Source organism: Phragmites australis, chromosome 17 (assembly GCF_958298935.1).
Source record: "Phragmites australis chromosome 17, lpPhrAust1.1, whole genome shotgun sequence".
Taxonomy (NCBI): domain Eukaryota; kingdom Viridiplantae; phylum Streptophyta; class Magnoliopsida; order Poales; family Poaceae; genus Phragmites; species Phragmites australis.
In genome coordinates, this window is record NC_084937.1 from 13,222,960 (window position 1) to 13,242,464 (window position 19,505).

General features: G+C 42.7%; 1 protein-coding gene across 2 annotated transcripts; it reads right to left on the reverse strand.

The window, feature by feature from the left end:
• Positions 1 to 2,244: 2,244 nt before the first annotated feature.
• LOC133896693 (protein SAWADEE HOMEODOMAIN HOMOLOG 2-like) lies at positions 2,245 to 9,759 on the reverse strand. 2 transcript variants are annotated; one of them, XM_062337287.1, is made up of 8 exons: positions 9,640 to 9,759; positions 9,354 to 9,558; positions 9,030 to 9,213; positions 8,271 to 8,334; positions 7,484 to 7,535; positions 4,475 to 4,618; positions 2,955 to 3,074; positions 2,245 to 2,837 (listed from the first exon to the last, which is right to left on the reverse strand). In XM_062337287.1, exons 2-8 carry the CDS (start codon positions 9,537 to 9,539, stop codon positions 2,454 to 2,456), a joined length of 1,134 nt encoding a protein of 377 aa, XP_062193271.1. In that variant the 5' UTR covers positions 9,540 to 9,558; positions 9,640 to 9,759; the 3' UTR covers positions 2,245 to 2,453. The 2 variants fall into 2 exon arrangements, with proteins under 2 accessions (XP_062193271.1, XP_062193270.1); XM_062337286.1 differs by having other exon boundaries at positions 9,354 to 9,553; positions 9,640 to 9,735.
• Positions 9,760 to 19,505: the final 9,746 nt, after the last annotated feature.

Sequence of the window (19,505 nt, forward strand, 5' to 3'; positions counted from 1 at the left end):
TGATCTTTCATTGTCTGAAGCAATAAGAGAGCCATATCGTGGACTATACTGTTAACTCGTATCTCGGTATGTCTCATGTCACCCTCCTCAAATAGGCACACCCTTTTGAGAGACTCAATGACAGTGTACCCCATACTATGGCTCTTGCTAATTTCTCATTGTATTGGTGTTAAATAAACCCAATCCAATCCAACAGTTCAGGATCAATATTCCATATTGAGTAGTATTCAGACCAAAGGGATATTACTAGGAAACACTCTTTTATTTGATCGTTATCCAAGCTGTCATATGTGAGCCTCAAGGTGCATAGTATGCTATTAAAATCATCCATTCCTGAACGACCTTCTAAAAGTTGGTAGTATGCTACACATCTTACAGACTTCGTTTGCTAGGCGCTCTATTCTCACGTCTGAGGAGACTGTTTCCTCTGTAACATTTTCCTTGAAGAAGCTTCCATGCATCATCTGGTCCAAGCATTCAATCTTGAATATGGTTTTTGCCCCCCATCATAGATCAAACCTCCTTGTATTGCGTTGCCAATATTAGTTACTTTGTTCTCTTATGGCCACACATAAAGGAACTCCTATGTGTTAAAGGCTAACCACCTCCCACAAATCAATATTACAGAACAAGTTAGTACATACAACTAAAAAGGTACCAAGTAGACAGTTTCCATGCCATCTGCATGGAAGGGTTGGGAATCAACAAGATATTGCATATGGATAGACAATTGTCTGCTATAACAAATTATTGCATACGACTAAGTGAAAAACGCCGTTTGCATTATTTGCCTTAAAAAAGATTGTTCTCCTGTGAAACTAGCAATAGTTGGTTCCATATTACAGATGATTATCCTAGAGCATCGACCACATTTGGTTCTGTATTGTAGACGATTTTGTTACGGATGCAACATCGTTTGGTACAAATTACATATGGTTTTTCTCTGGAACCAATAATATTTGTTTCTGTATTTTAGACATGTCCTCCTTGGAATCATTTGCAATAACCCAGACACCAGCTATGCATATATTTGCATATGGGCCACTAACCTCAGGGATGCTAGTAGCCCTACCCCTTGCATACATACAAATATCACAGCACCAGCACACAAACATAAATCAAACCACAATATCACAAGTACATACAAACTATCACATCACAAGTTCATTAGGTATTCAATCTCCATTTTGGATCAACTTGTAGCAAAGCATTACAATTATAGACAAAAAGGAACAATGATATTATTTTTACAATTGATTTTCACTGTTAGTTTTTTGAGTGAACTATCACTATCGGTTCTTGATATAAACTGATAATAATATATTACCATTGTCAGTTTTTAATAAACCAATAATGATAGAGGGTTGCATACATCATTGTTGGTTTTTAAGAAACCAATAGTGATAGAGGGTTGCATATTGATGTTTGTGTAGTAGTGAATATTCTTGCCCCTTGCCCTTCGTAGCTCAATTAACATACGCACCTTTTTAGCGGAGAACATGCAACTTTCATTTTGACAAATACTACAACACTCTGTCACTATAATCCTTAACTTTTTCAACGTCCATACTACATTTGATCATAAATGCATGACCTGTTGTTTTAGATGTCGATACAATCTCCAAAACAGACCTTTGACTACTTATTCCAAATTAAATACATGTAGACTCAATAAAAACCCTAATGTTATAAAAGTACTTTTTAAGACAATATAAACATATGACCTTCATATTTCCAATTTAAATGGTAGTTTCAAAAGTTTCATTATACATATGTCCAACACGGTATGTATGTGTGGTCTGCACGAGTATGGTAGTCGGTCTTGTAACCAAAAGATGAGCAGCACATACAACCTAAGTGAAATGCTGGGATTTATGATTCATGGTGTAGTTATTCCCTCCATTCCCAATTAGATGCCGTTTAAGAATAAGTGAATTCAATGACCACCAATATACACAAAAGTATTAATGTTATATTCCAAGTTGACTTATTACCAGAAAACGGTAACAAACGTGTTGGAAATCGTATCATGTCTAAAGTGGATAAGTAGAGTATTTCTAGAGTCCCTCGGATCTTCAGAAACTACATAGTTCGACAGAAAGCTTTCTACCGAGGAAGACTAAAGAACACTCCGAATGAACAACACCGATAAATCATGTCCCAATACTTTTAGGGCGTAATCTTCCCTCACGAGATTGCTACTGAACAGCAGCTTATGCACACAGCACACACGCTGCGATGATGTGAGACACTCCTGGGTTTTGCATCTCTGATCGAATTCCTTGCCCTAAAGGGTTACTTTTGAAACAGTTAATGCTTCCCTTCAGGAGCAATCTGCAGAAGCCACCATGACGCCAGATGGTATACATTCAGCTATAAAGAGATCCTAAATTCAACAAATTTGTACGATAGCCATCAAGTCGATGTAATGCACATTGCACAAGGAAAACGAACTACTCCCCCTCTTTCATCTTGTCCACTACTTGTGTTTCATCATCAACTGCGACCACCGGTGCAGCCTCCGCATCCTTTGTCGCTACATCTGAACGTGAACCGTTTTCTGGTGGCGCCGATGGTAAGGGGGCTGCAGTCTTGCCTGCTGCCTCTTGGTTCGAGCTAGAAACCGTGGTCACCTCATCGGTGTTCACATCCATCATCTTGTGTGGCTTTGGGGTTTTCTGTTCAGCTGGGCTCTTCTCTGTGGCTGTCCACTCCATTTTAACCTCTTTTGGTGGAGTGTGAACATCTGTGGAGGCTGCCGCTCTAGCAGCATGCAAAATCTGAAGCCTGTAATCCGTTTCTGGTCGGCGGCAGACCTTCCTCAGTGGAACAATTTCCTATAAAATTTAAAGAAATTAAAGTATGATGCAATAGCACAAAACAAGCTAGATGCAGCAGTCTTGGTTTCAGATTAAGTCAATGTATGGAAAACACTAGACAGAGTAGAGAACTACCTCAGAAAAATCATGATCATAGCGAACAAGAAATCTACAACGGCATCCTCTTACATCATGCCTTCTCCTTTGAGCATCGAGGACACGGGCATCAAAATAGAGAGCCTGTTCTTTACCTTCCTGAAAAATATAGCAAAGTATGTATTCATGTGAGACAGCAACTTGGGTGAAGGATAGCACCAACGAGCAACGTAATCAGAAGAAAAAACTGGTAACACATTATTTCAAGGAATCAAATCATCGACTATGCAACAAATAACTGCAATCATAGTTGTTACGGCGGCATGGCGAAGCACGTCGACCCACCACCTTTACAACTTTACAGCGCCTATGGCGCGCGGCGTGGCGAATACACACAAAATTTATTTGAGACCAAGGCTGCATTTCACCTTAAAAGCATTTGAGCAGGCTGCTTACTACTTATCCAAGGTTGCTATAGGGTTCTAGCATTCTTAATTAAGCCCCAAATGGCCACATTCTGGTGTCGACACAAAGCCCATCAGCCTTGGCCTATTAGACCCGGCCTAAGAGCCCACAGCAGATTAGGTTTCCTCTGCCCCGCTCCCCTGCGCCCCTCCATTTTCTGATTTTCTCCCCAGCGCACTGCCACTTCTCGCGCCTCTCCCACTCCCGCTCCCCAACGCGCAGTCGCTGCCCTCGTGCCCCTCCCGCTCCCGACCATCGGATCTGCAGGGAGGGCAGGCACCGGCTCGGTGGCAGGTGGCGCAGGTCGAGCGGGTGGCTTGGCGGCGAACAGGTGCCTCCCACTCCCGACCACCGGATCTGCAGGGAGGACAGGTAGCAACTCAGTGGCGGGTGGATGGCTCGGTGGCGAACAGGTGCCCGCATGGGGAAGCAGGCGGAGAGCGACCATCTCGGCGGCGGACGCCATACATGCCCGAGCCATGGCGTCGCCGTGGCGAGGCACGATTCTCCGCCACGGCGATATGGCGACGAGAAGGCGACACCATAACTATGACTACAATGTAGTAAGTGTAATCTCGTTTCAACTATTGCTATGCAAGAAATCAGCGGTTAGTGCAGGTGGAGCTCGATTCGCAAGAGAAATATCATAATACTGTAGTGAAAATGTGATGACTGATCAGTAATAGCAGGCCACGATACCATAAGGAGAAAAGGACATTTTCAGAATTGATTTGTTATAATCAACCTTCTGTCCACAATTACAAACAGAGACCTAGAAAAAATAGACGACCCAACAGTTAAGGTAGATGAAATCTGACCAAGATACCCATCAGAAGGCAAAAAGTTACATGGCAAGTTAAATGAAGAATAATAATCCAACCAGCAGAACTCTAAGATGTAGATCAAGATCAACTAAGGAACAATTTTGGAAAAGCATGCCAAACATAGGATACCAAATGGACAATGGAGGGCTAGAAGAAAAGCCATCCTTAATATATTTTAGAACAAGAACTTAATACTGAAACTAAAGCTCAGGTATACAGCAATTCTCACATGCTAAGATAGGTCAAGAAACAAGTTTAAGATGACAACACCTGAAAACAAAGAATGAGGTCCCCAGGAAGCACTGCAACACATTCTGTGGCCTCGCATGGTAGAGAACGCTGTCGCACACATTTACGAACATTGATCCATTCATCTTCCTCTGCTCCAAATCCAGAAAACCGAACACGTACTTCCTGAAACACAAAAAATAGTAAGTTCAAGCCAAATTGGTATCTGCACATGCAGTAACACCAATATAACATAACAGTACAACATTACACACCAAAAAAATCAAGAAACTGCCACTGACATATATCTGCACAGCCATCCATATTCAAAATCAAGAAAGACTTAAATTTTTATTTACATGCTGATGCCTGAAAAGCAAGTTGAAAAAGAGTAGTGGGGGCAAAAAAGACAAACTAGTGGGGTAGTTGTTAGCAATTTGAAAACATGATATACTAATATTACTAACTACATTATATAGTAGTACTAACTTGGCTTACCCCTAAGACAGGACTAGCTAAGTGCCCGTGTGTTGCAACGAAAACACAAATATTGGACACGGTTGTCAGGAATAGCAACTTGTATTCAATAGTAGCCCCATGGGAGCAATATATAGAGTACAAGAGAGAAACCCTAGACTAGATGATTACAATAATACCCTTGACTATTATACCCTTAACATTCCACTCAAATGCAAGACATATGCAATAACATTCCATTTGAAAGAGATGACACTAAGTAATAAACTTAGACTAATACATCCAAAAAAAACTCTCTTTAAAGCTGTCGTAGAGTGGAGTCTTGTAATCCTGTCGAATCAAGCCAAAGAAGTGCAATATGAAGCACATGAATAGAGTCATAATGATGACAACAAAGAATGCCCTTGATCAAGAATCGCAACAAAGCGACGATGAGTAGCAAGACGACAAACAAAATTATCACTAGAGCTACGGAAAGATTAGATGACACAAGAACATCCTAGATTAAGAATTGCGAACAACGCAATAACAAGTAGCAAGACAACAAAAGAAGTTGTCACTAAAGCTACGAAAAGATCTAGATGGATAAGTTGCATCAATAACAACAGGAAAGAAAGCGACTAATTGACGAAAGAATATGTAGACTTGTACGGCATAGACGAACTTAACAAGAGACTGAGACTTGGATGGACGCAATGGAATTGCAAAGACTCTAAAATTTGACGAAGACACTAGCACAACACCCAGCAACTAGGACCAAAGCAAAGCAATCAAGAGAGAGCACTGCCCCAATGTCCACATACGACTAAAGAGCATATACGACGGGCTGATGCAGATGTAGATAGCTAGCACGAACAACAGCTAAAAACAAGACGCTAATACGAGGCTAAGACACTAGCAAGCAGCAACAACAAAGTAAAATCCTAGCACAACAGCATCAGATTGATAGCCCAATGTCAATCAAGAAACACAAGAGCAGCAGCAGCACAACTAGCCCATAAAAGAGCAGCAGAGGGCATGGTGGAGTAGATCCGAATAGTCCCAAGATAGGACCAACCCAACCACACGAGCTAAAAGAAAAAGTGGCGGCGGATTTGTTTCGTTTCCTTCTGTTGCACGTGTGAGGGAGAGCATCGATCCATCCATCCATCCATAGATGGCTTCCACTGGTGTGTGGTCCAAGATGTGGCTCTGGCCCGAGTTGTACCCACTCTTCTTGGTGACAGGCACAGCGGTGGGGGCGGAGAAGACCGGCGGCAAACGTGGGAGGCGGCAGTGGGCTGGGGAGATCAGCGAGCGATCGACGGCACGCGGAAGGTCAGTGGGCAATCGGGCAGAGAAGCCGTGCGGAAGGCATCCGCGACGGCCTAGCGGTGGGCGGACACGGCAGAGGGGCGACCGGCAGGCGGGCACAGGCGCATGAGACCAGCAGGCGCGAGTGTCCAGCGGTGTGCAAGGATGCCGACGATCACAGGCACACGCGGGAGTGTCAACATCCGATGGCGCAAGCGTCTGGACGCAGGGGCGAATCAGCTCAGGGACATGCAGCATATGCGCCAGGGAGGGAGGTACGTCGGAAGGAGAAAGTTGCTGCAGAGCAGCCAGAGGAAAACCGACAGGAGAGGTGGACTAGATCTACATCAGGACGAGTTGCGATGTCCAAGAAAAAGCTAAACCTAGTTGTGATACCATGTTAAAAATAGTAACTTATATTCAATGGTAGCCCCATAAGGGCAATATATAGAGTGCAAGAGGGAAACCCTAAACTAGAAGATTACAATAATACCCTTAACAATGGTAACATCAAGCACAAACTCAAAGTATGAAGATGTGGATACACCATGGGAGCACTGTCGAACGAATACGTCGAGAGTGATGCTATAGTTTCATTTCAAATGAGATTTGAAAAAAGAGAAGATTATTTGCTAATTTCCCTCATAATTTCTTCATTTATTTTCATTAGTAAAGCGGATCCTGTATCTATAGCCGGTAACGAGACGAGGAGCCTAGAGGACGAGGGTGGATAGCAAATGTGAATAAATTATTTGAATTGTAAAAGTTTTTATTAGATGGGAGGAGAGTAAAGGGAAGAGGTGACACGGGAACCAACTCGTGTTTTATATAGTAGAGACTCGTATAAACTTCCAACAATCCTATCCTGGGACTAATTCAAGACTCAGAATTGACTCCCATCTTACTACTGTTGCATTGCCTCGGGGTTGCTTTCCCTCCTTCCACATCCTACTGCAACACCCATTATTATAGTACAGGCTCCTACCTCAATTATTAAACTTTCCTAGTACACTTTGGACTTTACTTGCAGAATCTAGGAGACCATCGGACCACAATATCAACATGTTTGAACAGAACGTGGTACTACAATATAATTGTTGAAGCAGCCTACCACAGAATAACCTATGGCATTTGACCTTGAGAAATCCCGGTATAGACAAACTAACAATGGAATCATATGTAGCTACAGTGTTAACATACTGCTTGCATAAAGGACTACCAGAAATTTCTTTACTATTTAGCAATATCAATGATATTTGACGAAAATTCTGAGGTCCTTACCGGTTCACCTGATTCAAACAGCCTATGTGACAAAAAGGCAGCAACATCATACCTGCAACATAAAACGGCGGCACACAAGCAAGAATATAAGTCTTCTTTAAAAGAAAAAACTTTACAAACAGATGAAATAATTTCAAAAACACAGAGCAGAAATCACTTTCATAGTCCAAAAAAAGCATATCAAATTATAGTGAACGAATCCAGAGATGCCTTTATGGTTTTCACGTTGAGCAACTAATGAGTCACATGTAATGACCAACTTAAGACAAACACTCATAATTATTATCCCTTCCCTTTCATGCCTTTTATATCTCTTGCTACATATAACTTAAAATTTCATTGCCTGATAGGCAACATCCTTTTCATGCCTTTTACATCTCTTGATACTGATATAACTCTAAATTTCATTGTCTAACAAACATCATTTCACAGTCAGTTGAGTACATTTTTTTTTTTTACAAATCCTAAAAAAGGATTCCTTAGTTATTTTCAGATTGTTTTGCACTAACGGTAATTGGTAGCCTCAAACAAGTTAGACAACAAGGATGATAATTGATAAGTACATAACTTGAGTAATTACTCAACAAGTGGTACATAACAGAGAGTACTATTTAGCTAATTAAAGATTAGAGCGCATTGTTAAGAACAGAGCATCAGCATATAGATTATGGCAGCAGTAAGACAGATCCCCCACCCTCCTGAAGTCCTTACATTCATGAAAGCTTAAAACCCACTGACACATGGCTATCAAAAGGGAAGAGAAGCATGAGATACGATATCACCATACCATGCGCCATCTCTAGCTGACTTGGCTTCAAACTCGACCTGGCTACCCTCCATAGAATTCTTCCCTGATTTCAACGAAAGTAACAATAACCAGAGTAAAAAAGGTCATGGTCACCAATGATCATGATGCAGATCTGGACAGTACCAAACTAAAATCATGCAACAAAATACTAAAGAATCAGGTGTTCAGAAGTTGTGAAGAGAAGGCATGGGCACCCCATCGCCATGCCCCGCAATCATCCAGACACTTCTGCAGCTGAGATTAGGCCCCCAATTCATGTTCTCAGGAAAAAAAGAGTTTTGAGAGCTCAGAAGGGACTATGAAGTACAAAGGCTCCAAATAAAGTTACCAATTTCACATGAAACAGAAGATGAACTGGTCCACGACAAATGAACCTTACAGAGGCACCCAGGAACAATTACTTGAAACTGAGAGGTACATGTGCACCAACTTGTGGATCACAATATTGACTCGTACATAGATTTGGTGCCCCAGTAAAACATTTCATCTATTGTGCTCATAAGCCCAAACCGCTAGTAAGGAAAAAAGAGCATACTAAGGTTGTGTTTGTTTCAGCTTTTGTTCAGCTATACGCAAAAGCTAGCTTATGATAAAATGAACTAAAAACTGATAAGGTGGCTTTTTTGGTTTTTGACTTTTGACTTTTCTCACTAAAATGAACTTAAAACAAACAGTCAAAAACCAGAAGCCAGCTTTCCTCAGCCCAAACAAACATGCCGTGAGCAAACGAGGAATCACCTGAGGAGGGGGAGGAGCCAGGGTGCGCGGCGGCGGTAGAGGGTTGAGCCGCCCTGAAGGCGGCCGAGGAGGCCGCGTGTTGTTGGTGGTCGGCCCCCGAGGGCGTCATCTTGGCCGGCGGCGGCGCGACCCTGGTTGTCTTGGCCCGGTGCGAGTAGCGGCGGTTCTGGAACCAGTTCCACACCTGCGCGCAGCCCCAATTCCAATTAGAAACCCAGATCGGAACCAAATTAAAACGGGTCCATCCGTCATAAGAGGGGGGGGGGGGGATCGAGTTCGTGGATGCGGGCGGGAAGGGACAGGAAGGAGGAGGCAGCTGGGCACCTGCTTGGGCTGGATGGCGACCTTGCCGGCGCGTTCGGGCGACGCGGAGAACATGTCGGCGAGGGTCTGGAGGACGGCGCGGGTGGGGATGCCGTTGTTGAGTTGCTGCAGGCGCGCTTCCATCTCCGCCACCTCCGCCGGCAGGAACCGAAACGCCGGGCCACCGCTGCTCGGAAGACGCCCCATCTACGACGACGGCGCTGCGCTGAGATGGCGAGGTGACAGGGTGGTCAGATGGATGGATCGGCGGAGGGCAGAGAGAGAGGGAGAGAGGGAGAGGCGTTACCAGTTTGAGTGATTGATGAGGCAGGCGGCTGCCCCGACCTCTCGCTCGCTGCCTTCTCTTGGTGATGATGTGTGGGCCGGTGGCCTGGCCTTGTTCCTGGGCATTGCGGATGATTTTCTCTCCTCTCCTTTACTCTCCACCGCTCTCTAGAAAAATCCAAAAATAGAAGGCAGCGACGTCACCGTATTTACTAAAATAAATAATATATTAGTATATTTATAAATCGAAAAATTGATTTCGGTATCTCAAATGCTGAATACAGGCCGATCCTGCTCACATCGCATCGGGTCGATGCGTGGTGTCGCGTGTTTCGCTTTTGTCACTATTTTAAACCCACGCGCTGTCGTGTTTCACTATAAAATACGAGCAGGCTGGTAAAGAGCCGCAACACGACCAAAGAACAGAAGAGCAACGCGAGCAGGCTAGGAGAGGGGAGGAGAAGCAGCAGTGCAATGCGTGAAGAGTAGAAGCAGCGCGAGGTGAGGAGTAACAGCAGTGTGAGGAGAGGAGATTCAGCCAGACACGAGGAGGAGCAGTAACGCGAGTTACAGTAAGTACTTAAATTATGTATTTAATTAATACTTATAGCAATAATAGTAACTAGAGTAAGTAGATCAGTTAAATTTGTTCATTTACATTAGTATAATTATTTGCTTAGTTTGATTATATGAATTTGATTATTTTCTTAGTCAGTGTAATAGTAATTAGCGTGAATTTGTATAATAGTAATTATTTGCTTAATCAGAGTTAGTAGATTGTATAATAATAATTAGCATGAATTTAATTAGTCAGCATAATTAGATTATTTAATTAGTTTAATAATATGATGGACTAGTGGTGGCATTTTGTGCTAGTTGTGACATAGGGTGCTGACCTAGTGCATTTATTCTCTACATAGGTGTAAGTAGGGTGTCGGTGGAATGAGAGAAAAAGAAAGGAAAAATAAAGAGTAAATGATAAAAAAAAAATCTGAAAGATTTAAAAAACTTGCGTTAGACAGAAAGATCTGATAAAAATCACAATACACTAAAAGATTGTCAAATTGACTTTTTAATTAGTAGTGGTGTGTGCCTGTTTAATTAGTATTTTAATTTAATCTATTAAAATAGTGGTGCGTACAAGAATTTCTACCCTTAGTAAAGAAAAGAAGCAGCTATGAAGTCAAATAGAGCAATATTTTCAGTGTCTTCTACTCAACGTATACTAGTCTCTTTTTCTCTTCAGGTTATTCAGCATAAATAAATCTATAAATAGGTTAAATAGTGCATTGTCAAATGTGAGCACTAAAATTTTGCTAAGAACTATATGCATAGTAGTATTCACCTAAAAAAGAGATGGTCGCCCGGATTGAGAGCGATATGTTGATGCTTCTAACTTCTAGAAAAGTAAATGTGGTATAAAGAAACCTAGCAAAACTAGCTTCCAAAATAGTTTTGAAGTCAATTTATAATAAAATTGAATATTTGGTCAATATAACTTTCATGTTAGTTTAATTAATATTTTAATTCAATATTAATATTAATAATTCATTTGAATTCAATATTGATGATTTAATTAGCATTATTAATTACTTAAATATTTAGCATTGTTAAGTATAGTATTATTTAATTTGCATTGTTAATTTATTTATTATTTATTGAGTGGTGTAATTAGTTGTATATCGTACATACATCTAACTAGTTTTTTATTAGATGTATCTTTTTTTACTGATACGGTATGACTTTTCATATTTATTACGGAGAACATCCTACGGTTTTGTACGGGAGACTCGTAGCAATTCAGAACTACCAGCACATAGATAGTTCGATTGAGGTACCTAATAATTTGGATGGCCTGAAATCACATATTATGAGTCTTTTGCGTATGAACCAGCAATCTCATACTGTTGTCCTGAAGAGTATGCGGCCATGGCTTGTTCTAAACAGCTCGGTCATTGTCCATACGTTGTTCAAGATGGGAAGGAACAACGTATGAGCTTTGTACTCACGCAAGACATTGAAAAAAAAATTTGATATAGGGTGTACGTAAACATAGTACCACGACTGGTGCAAGGTGATGCAGTGACTATCGTTGAAGGATCAGGATAGCAGGTGATGTATGAAGATGATGGAGGGCACAGTTCCGGTAGAAAGGGAGCTAGAGTGGACCCCTCTAAGGTAGATGCAGGATGCATGGATGATAAAGTTGGTGGTAGCGGTAATGAAGAAACTGCTGGCAATGATGACCTGGTGCCTGCGATCTAGTACTTTTGTGGTGCTGGGCTACTAGATTGTGCCGTCATTAAGTATATCACCTTATCTAACTAAGGATACCAGAATAGCAACATCCAGACCGGGCAACAGTTTTGTAACAGAGGGAGATCATCTACTTTATTAGCAACTATGCTGTAATGACAAGAAGAGACCACAAGTGCACCCGGTCTAACCCTACGGAATATGAGGTCAGATATTCCTTACTTCGTACGAGCACATATGCCAAAATATGAGAACTATTTTGTGATCAGTAGACACCCCACATACATGCAACGAAGATGCTATTAGGAATGTGAGCCACGTCGTTGATGCGAGGTTCATAGCCCAACTCCTCATCACTCTTGTTGGCACAGACATTTGTTTGTCACTAAAATCTATTATGGAGGAGGTGCAGACTAAGACGGTTATACTGATCAATTACCACACCGTGTTATGAGCGAAGCAGAAGGCATTGAAGATGTTGTTTGGAAGCTTCAAGGAGTTTACAACTATACTCCGATGCTACTGCAGAAGATTGTCATGACGAATCCAGGGACTCAGTGGGATATGGCGGATGAGCCGATCAAACTAGAGGATAGGTCATACAACACCACTGACCGATACCTCATTAGGTTATTCTGGTCCTTTGGATAATGCATCAAAGCTTTCAGACATTGCAAGTCGGCTGTATGTGTGGATGCCACATTTTTGAGCGGCAAGTACCATGGTACCATTATGACAACGATAGCGACAGATGCAAATAATCAGATCATTCCTCTCACCTTTGCAATGGTTGAGAGTGAGAATAATATGTGTCAAATAATTCTAGCACATAATTTATGTAATGTTTGTCAAATAATTGTGATATTTAATACTTGTTTAATGTTTTTTAAATGATCAGGGATTCTTCTTTTGGTACAAAGCCATAACGTGGTAGTGAAGGATCAATAAATCTATAGCGGGATTTTCGAGTACAGGCTTTCAATAGACACCTACAATGATCCATATAGCACTCAATGCTTCATTGCAGGTTGTGCGTGAAGGAAAGGATGATCCTATCAAGGAGAGCAACCTAATCCAAGCTGTGGCCGAATTGCATGCAAGACTCTTCTGTTCTGCGTTAACCGCTCCGTTCCAACATATAACCTCTTGCATGAGCAGCATTAAATATATCTCAAGGTGTATGAACTGGCCAATCATCCTTCTGTTCTAGGTTTCTCTAGGAGGCAAAGAACAATAGTGTAAGACCCAAAAACCAGGATCTCCTGTACCTCCTGTATCAGTCCTTGGATTAAGTAGCTGATACACACAGTATAACAGTAGTAATATCACAATCAAACTTCGTATATAAGTATTATGGTTCAGAGTACAAAAGGTTTACAAATTATACTGTATATTACAAACCTGGCCGAGAGGCAAAAAAACACAGCAGAAAGCAAAAGCCCAAGCCACAAGCAGCTTAGGGTGTGAACGTGACTTCTAAGATTACTCTTCATCCCTGCCTTCACCTCCGGCGAAGTTGGCATCGGCTTCCTCATCTAAATGATAGCAAGAGTGAGTAAGAAGGTACTCAACAAGCCTTATACTACTTCAAGGTGTCGATAGATGCATAAAAGTGTAATTCAAGGGTGAGGCTTTACAGTTTAGTTTTAAGCGTGAAGTAGTTTATGCAGCTATTTAATTGTATCATCTATGATTGACTTTAAAACAGTTTATGTAGTTCAAAACCAGGTAACAAGCTATATCAGGGGTTTTGGTAATGACAGCGGCTCGACCACGCGAGCGGATGGGCGCAAGGGCGTGTGACGCAGTTGAGCGGCGAAGGGGAGGGGAAAACAGACAACAACGAAAAATCCATGGTGGTGCGGAATCGGAAGTTCGCCGGTGATGCGCCCCCATTGAAGTTCTTCGACGGGAAGTTCATGCCAGTGACCTAGGCACTATGGGGAACACGTCTAGGGGCTCATCGACGGTTGATGGTGGCTAGAGTAGTGGCAGACAACGGTCGAAGAGGGTGGTAGTGGCAGAGAAAGCTCAGACATCACCTCCCTACTACAACGAGCTTCGTCCCTGCAAAGAAAAGGGGCCAAAGGCACCTTGGACATCATGCCATGAAGGTTGACCTCACACACAACGCATACGCACGCCGGCAATGAGCGATTGCACAGCGATGAAAACAAGAGCATGGCAGCTCACGACTACATGGTAAGAGGGAGAGCTCGGGTAGCTATACGCTACCTAGGAGGATGCGCGAGGGGACTGGGAGGCTCACCGAGCGCAAGAACGGCGACGGGCGGGGTGGCATCCGGTGACTCATCGCAAAGGCGGTGACAGCACTGCTCGGCTACTAGCTTGAGCGGGCTCCCGTCAGACTTCCGACGAACAGACGGCAGCACAAGGATGGCAGCAATGGCCTGATGCTCCTCGGTAGCACATGGTTGGTGGATCGATGATTGCGAGCTATGGTGGCGTACAATGGCAGTGGTGGCAGTGGAATGTGGAAAAGGGGAAAAAGAGAGGCCGGGGATACGCTATTTATAGCGGGGAAGGGAGTTGCAGAGAGGCGGTGCGCGCTCGTGACGTCGGGCAGACGTCAGCAGGCCGCACAATGGTGAAGTGGTGGGGCGGCACCCACCGCGTTTCCCGCGGTGTTGGTGCTCTGCGCCGTCCACGCACGAGCGGGGCGCGAAAGTAACATGGCATGGGCGCGCAAGCATGGGCGGAGAGAGAGCGAGAGAGAAAGGAGAGAGAGGGAGAAGTGGAGGTCGATTGGGGCACATGGGGATATTTCCCGAAGGAGGTGGTTGCCCCGGTGGCAAGCGGTGCGGTGTCGCGCTGGAGGAGGAAGGAGAAGGCACGGGCGAGTGACGGACGCGCGACACGCGTACGGTGCAGCTCGCGCACGGGCGAGTGGGCCGGCGCGCGCGAGAGCTGGTCGGGAACGCTGGAGCTAGGCCGTGCGAGGCTGCGGTGCCTTGTGCACGCGGGGGAAGGGGGAAAGGAGGCCAGGCCGGCTGGCTGGGCCGTGCGAGGGAGAAAAGACCCGGCCGGGGAAGAAAAGAAAAAGGAAAAGAAAATTGGTTTTGGAATAATTCAAATGAGAGATTTGAATTTTAATTTGACTTTTTATTAGGACCATTTCAAATAAATATATTTGAATTATGATTTGAACTTGAATCTCGAGCTTCCTAAGATGATTTGAATCAAGGGATTTGAATTTGAATTGGATTTGAGGTGAATAGAATCTAGGAGTAGATTTGAATTTGAGAGATATTCAATTCAAATCTCCATACAAAGAACCATAAAGTACTCAAACCAAAGAATATGAACCAATTTAAAGTAGGGATTAATTCAAAAATTGTCTTGGTGCTATCACTTAGCCCAAATAATATATTTGAATATATACTTACGAGTATATATACACTTCAAGTATATAATTCTTGGTTTTATATTGGTTTAAATAATTATTTTTTAAATTTGGAATTAATTTTGAAATTAATTTACACACTAAAACTTAGGATGTTACGGACCTACCCCACTTAAACGGAACCTCAACCCTGAGATTCGGAAAGTTTATCGAAGAGATTTGGAAATTCCTTCTTCAGATCCACTTCGTGTTCCCATGTAGCTTCTGCTTCTGTGTGATTGCTCCAATGTACTCGGCAGAACCTGACTGTTGTTCTTCTGGTCTGACATGTTGCCACATCTAAGATCCGGATGGGTCTCTCCTCATACTGAAGATCTTGTTGTAGATACATGATTTTCAGGGGAATATGTTCCTCTGTAACTCTCAGGCATTTATTTAATTGTGATACATGGAACATATTGTGCACATCGGACATTTCTTCTAGAAGTGCTAACTTGTACGCCACTGTTCCAATCTTGTCGAGTATCTCGTAAGGCCCCACATATCTAGGTGCCAGCTTTTCATGAACTTGAAATCTTCGGGTGCCTCTTATTGGGGATACTTTGAGGTAGACGTAGTTTTCAACTTCGAAGGTCAAGTCTCTACTCTGGTTATCTGCATAACCTTTCTGTCTGCTCTGAGCTGCTCTCAGATTTTCTCTGATCTTAGCAACTCTTTCTTCTACGTCTTTTATTAATGCAGGTCCAAAGAGTATTCGCTCTCCTACTTCTGACCATAGTAGAGGTGTTATACATTTCCTTCCATACAATGCCTCGAAAGGCGACATCTTCAGACTAGCTTGAAAGCCATTGTTGTATGAGAACTCCGCAAAGATAGACTTTTCTCCTAGTCTTTTCCATAGGTTATCACACAAGCTCTCAAAAGATCTTCCAAGATCTAGTTTACTCTTTCTGTTTGACCATCAGTTTGTGGAGGATAAGCAGAACTAAAATCCAGTGTAGTTCCTAAGGCAGTATGTAGACTTTTCCAAATCTTGATGTGAATTGGGGTCCTCTGTCGGAGAAGATCTTGCTTGGGATTCCGTGCAGTCTCGGAATATTGTCAATATACAAGTCTGCCAATTTGTACCCTCTATAGGTTGTTTTGACTGGTGTGAAGTGGGCTACTTTTGTCAGATGATCTGCTATAACCCATATGGAGTCGTTACCCTTCTGAGTTCTGGGTAACCCGACTATGAAATTCATACCAATTTCTTCCCACTTCCATGTTGGGATCTGTAATTGCTGCAGCAATCCTGCTAGCCTTTGGTGATTTGCTTTGATCCTTTGACGTGTGTCACATCGAGCGACAAACCCTACTATGTCAACTTTCATTCCGATCCACCAGTATTTGGTCCTCAGGTCCGTGAACATCTTGTGATGAGCCCATGGCTCATTCGGATATGACCAATGCCTCCAATAATCCTCAAATCATACAAGGTCCAATTACAAAGAGCATGTGCACGACAATTAGACCACCAGGTGAACTCGTTTCTCGCTGTTCATGCTTCCTTGGATGGATTCCTACTAAATTCTTATAATGTTTTATTGCTTAGGAATGTGGGAGAAGCACCACAACCTTACCCGGATGTCACCCCTTGAAGACCAAGTCTACTCAGACTCGAGGATGAGCTCTAGTCATGGTCGTGGCCGAAGTCGTGGTTGTGGTCGTGGTCGAAGTCGTGGTTGTGGTCGAGTCGCAGGATAGCACGTCGTAAAACGGGCATAACTCTCTCATATGAAGTCCATTTTAGGCAATCTTAGAGATTATGGAAAGCTTACGACGAGCCCTTTCCAATGGACATGAGCTCGACCAAATATTCCTTATAGTTTAGTTAGAGTCAAAGAAATAAGGTGTTACTCCACTGTTTTGGACCCTGTTGGGTTTTGTAATCGTGTCGGGGACGGAGTCTAGGTTGTGCACATCTCTTTCCACGGTTGCACAACCCTAGGCCGACCTCCTCATGTCCCTCGTATATATACATAGTAGCCATCATAGTTTAGGCTTGACTTTAGCTTAGATTATTCTATTTTAGGCAGTTTTGTCGTTTATCGGTTTGTTGAACCCCAACTCAAGTACTTCATTGGTAATTAGCAATATTCAGATTGCATCTACCTATTTTTGCCTGTGCTCTCGATTTGCTTGCAGGAAAAGGCTTCTTGGTAAGGTCAACCGCGTCTTGGCACGGTTGATAACCACGGAGTAGTGGTATAGTGGTTACGAGGGTTCTCGATCTGTTCTGTTCGGCGCCTTTGGATCATCAACGTTGAAGCTTCATCAATTGACTAATCATAATACCTTTTGGAAGATCGTGCAAATGCGCATCATCTTGGTACATCCAGGATAAATGGAGTAGGGGGAGTTGTGGGCTTCCTCCAGGATTGACTCCCTAAAATTTTCCTTATCCGGTACGTATAGTTAATCCTTGTACCACACAGTTCCTTGGGAATCTATTCTGAACTGTGGTGTCTTGTCTAATCCAAGATTCTTCTTGACTTCCAGAATCTCCTCATCTTTTGACTGGGCTTCACAAATTTGATCCTCCAGTGTTGGATATAACACTAGGGTATGAACTTACCCTTGTGTTATGTGTAGATTCAACTATTGCATTTCTGAGAGAAGTTCTGGTCTTAACTCTGGTACCTGAAGACTACTGCAGTTAACTTTTTGCTCAGGGCATTAGCCACAACATTATATTTGCCCGGATGATATTGGATAATTAGGTTGTAATCCTTTATCAACTCTAACCTTCTTCTTTGCCTCAGATTTAACTCTAACAGAGTGAAAATATATTTCAGGCTCTTGTGATCCGTATAAATCTCGCACTTATTTCCAAGAAGGTAGTGTCTCCATATCTTAAGTGCATGTACAACTGCTACCAACTCCAGGTCATGGGTTGGGTAATTTTCTTCATGCGGCTTCAATTGTCTAGATGCATAATCTACAACCTTGCCTTCTTGCATCAATACACAACCTAAACCTTGACGTGAGGCATCACAGTAAACCATGAAGTCTTTCTGTATATCTTGTAACTTTAACACTGGGGCGGTAGTCAGTCTCTTCTTGAGTTCTTGGAAACTCCTCTCACAGGCTTCATCCCATTCAAACTTGGCATCTTTTTGGAGAAGCTTAGTCATTGGCTTAGCCAATTTTGAAAATCCTTCAATAAACTTGTGGTAATAACCCGCCAGTCCAAGGAAACTTCTGACTTCCGTGATATTGATTTGTTGAATCCAATCAACCACTACTTCAACTTTTGAAGGGTCCATTGACACACCTTCATCTATTAGAACATGTCCAAGAAATGCTAATTCTTGAAGCCAAAACTCACACTTGCTGAATTTGGCGTAAAGCTAGTGTGCTCTCAGTCTTTCCATAAGCACTCAAAGCTATTGTTCGTGCTCTTCTGCACTCCTTGAGTAGATGAGAATATCATCAATAAACACTATCACAAATCAGTCTACTTCCTCCATTAATACCTTGTTCATCAGATTCATAAAATATACCGGGGCATTTGTCAATCCAAATGATATGATTGTGAACTCATATAATCCATACCTTGTTACAAAGGCGGTCTTCTAAATGTCACTTTTCCTGATCTTTAATTGGTAGTATCCAGATCCCAAATCTATCTTAGGGAAGTACTTGGCTCCTCTTAACTGATTGAACAGATCATTAATCCTGCGTAGTGGGTACTTATTCTTGATGGTCATCTCATTCAAGGAGCGGTAATCAACACACATCCTTTGACTCCCACCTTTCTTCTCTAGAAATAGAACTGGTGATCCCCATGGTGAAGAACTAGGTCTGATGAAACTACTTGTTTGTAATTCTCTAATCTGCTCCTTCAATAATTCCAGTTCATTAACTACCATCCTATAAGGTCGCTTGGCAATTGGGGCTGTTCCAGGTAAGAGATCAATAACGAACTCTCTATCACGGTCCGGCAGCATACCAGGTAATTTCTCTGGAAATACATCTGAGTACTCACATATCACTGGCACATCCTCTATTGACTGGGTAGATAAGTTGCTTGCCATTGGGTCAGACTTGGGTCCTGTAGGCTCAAACTCTGTTTTGATTCTTTTGTGATTGACCAGGGTAACTCTTCTACTAGCACAAGCTATATTGCCTTCATACTTTGTTAATCAATCCATCCCCAGGATAACATCTATTCCATTTGAATTCAAGATAACTAGATTTGCTAGGAACTCTACCCCACTTAAATG

Excerpts from the sequence above, each read along its gene's own strand:
- LOC133896693 (XM_062337287.1), bottom strand. The coding sequence starts at position 9,539 with ATGGGGCGTCTTCCGAGCAGCGGTGGCCCGGCGTTTCGGTTCCTGCCG. Across the intron at positions 7,536-8,270 it reads TCAGCTAGAGATGGCGCATG|GTATGATGTTGCTGCCTTTT; the intron begins GTATGGTGATAT and ends TTTATGTTGCAG. Across the intron at positions 4,619-7,483 it reads TGTTTGAATCAGGTGAACCG|GAAGTACGTGTTCGGTTTTC; the intron begins GTAAGGACCTCA and ends TTTGTGTTTCAG.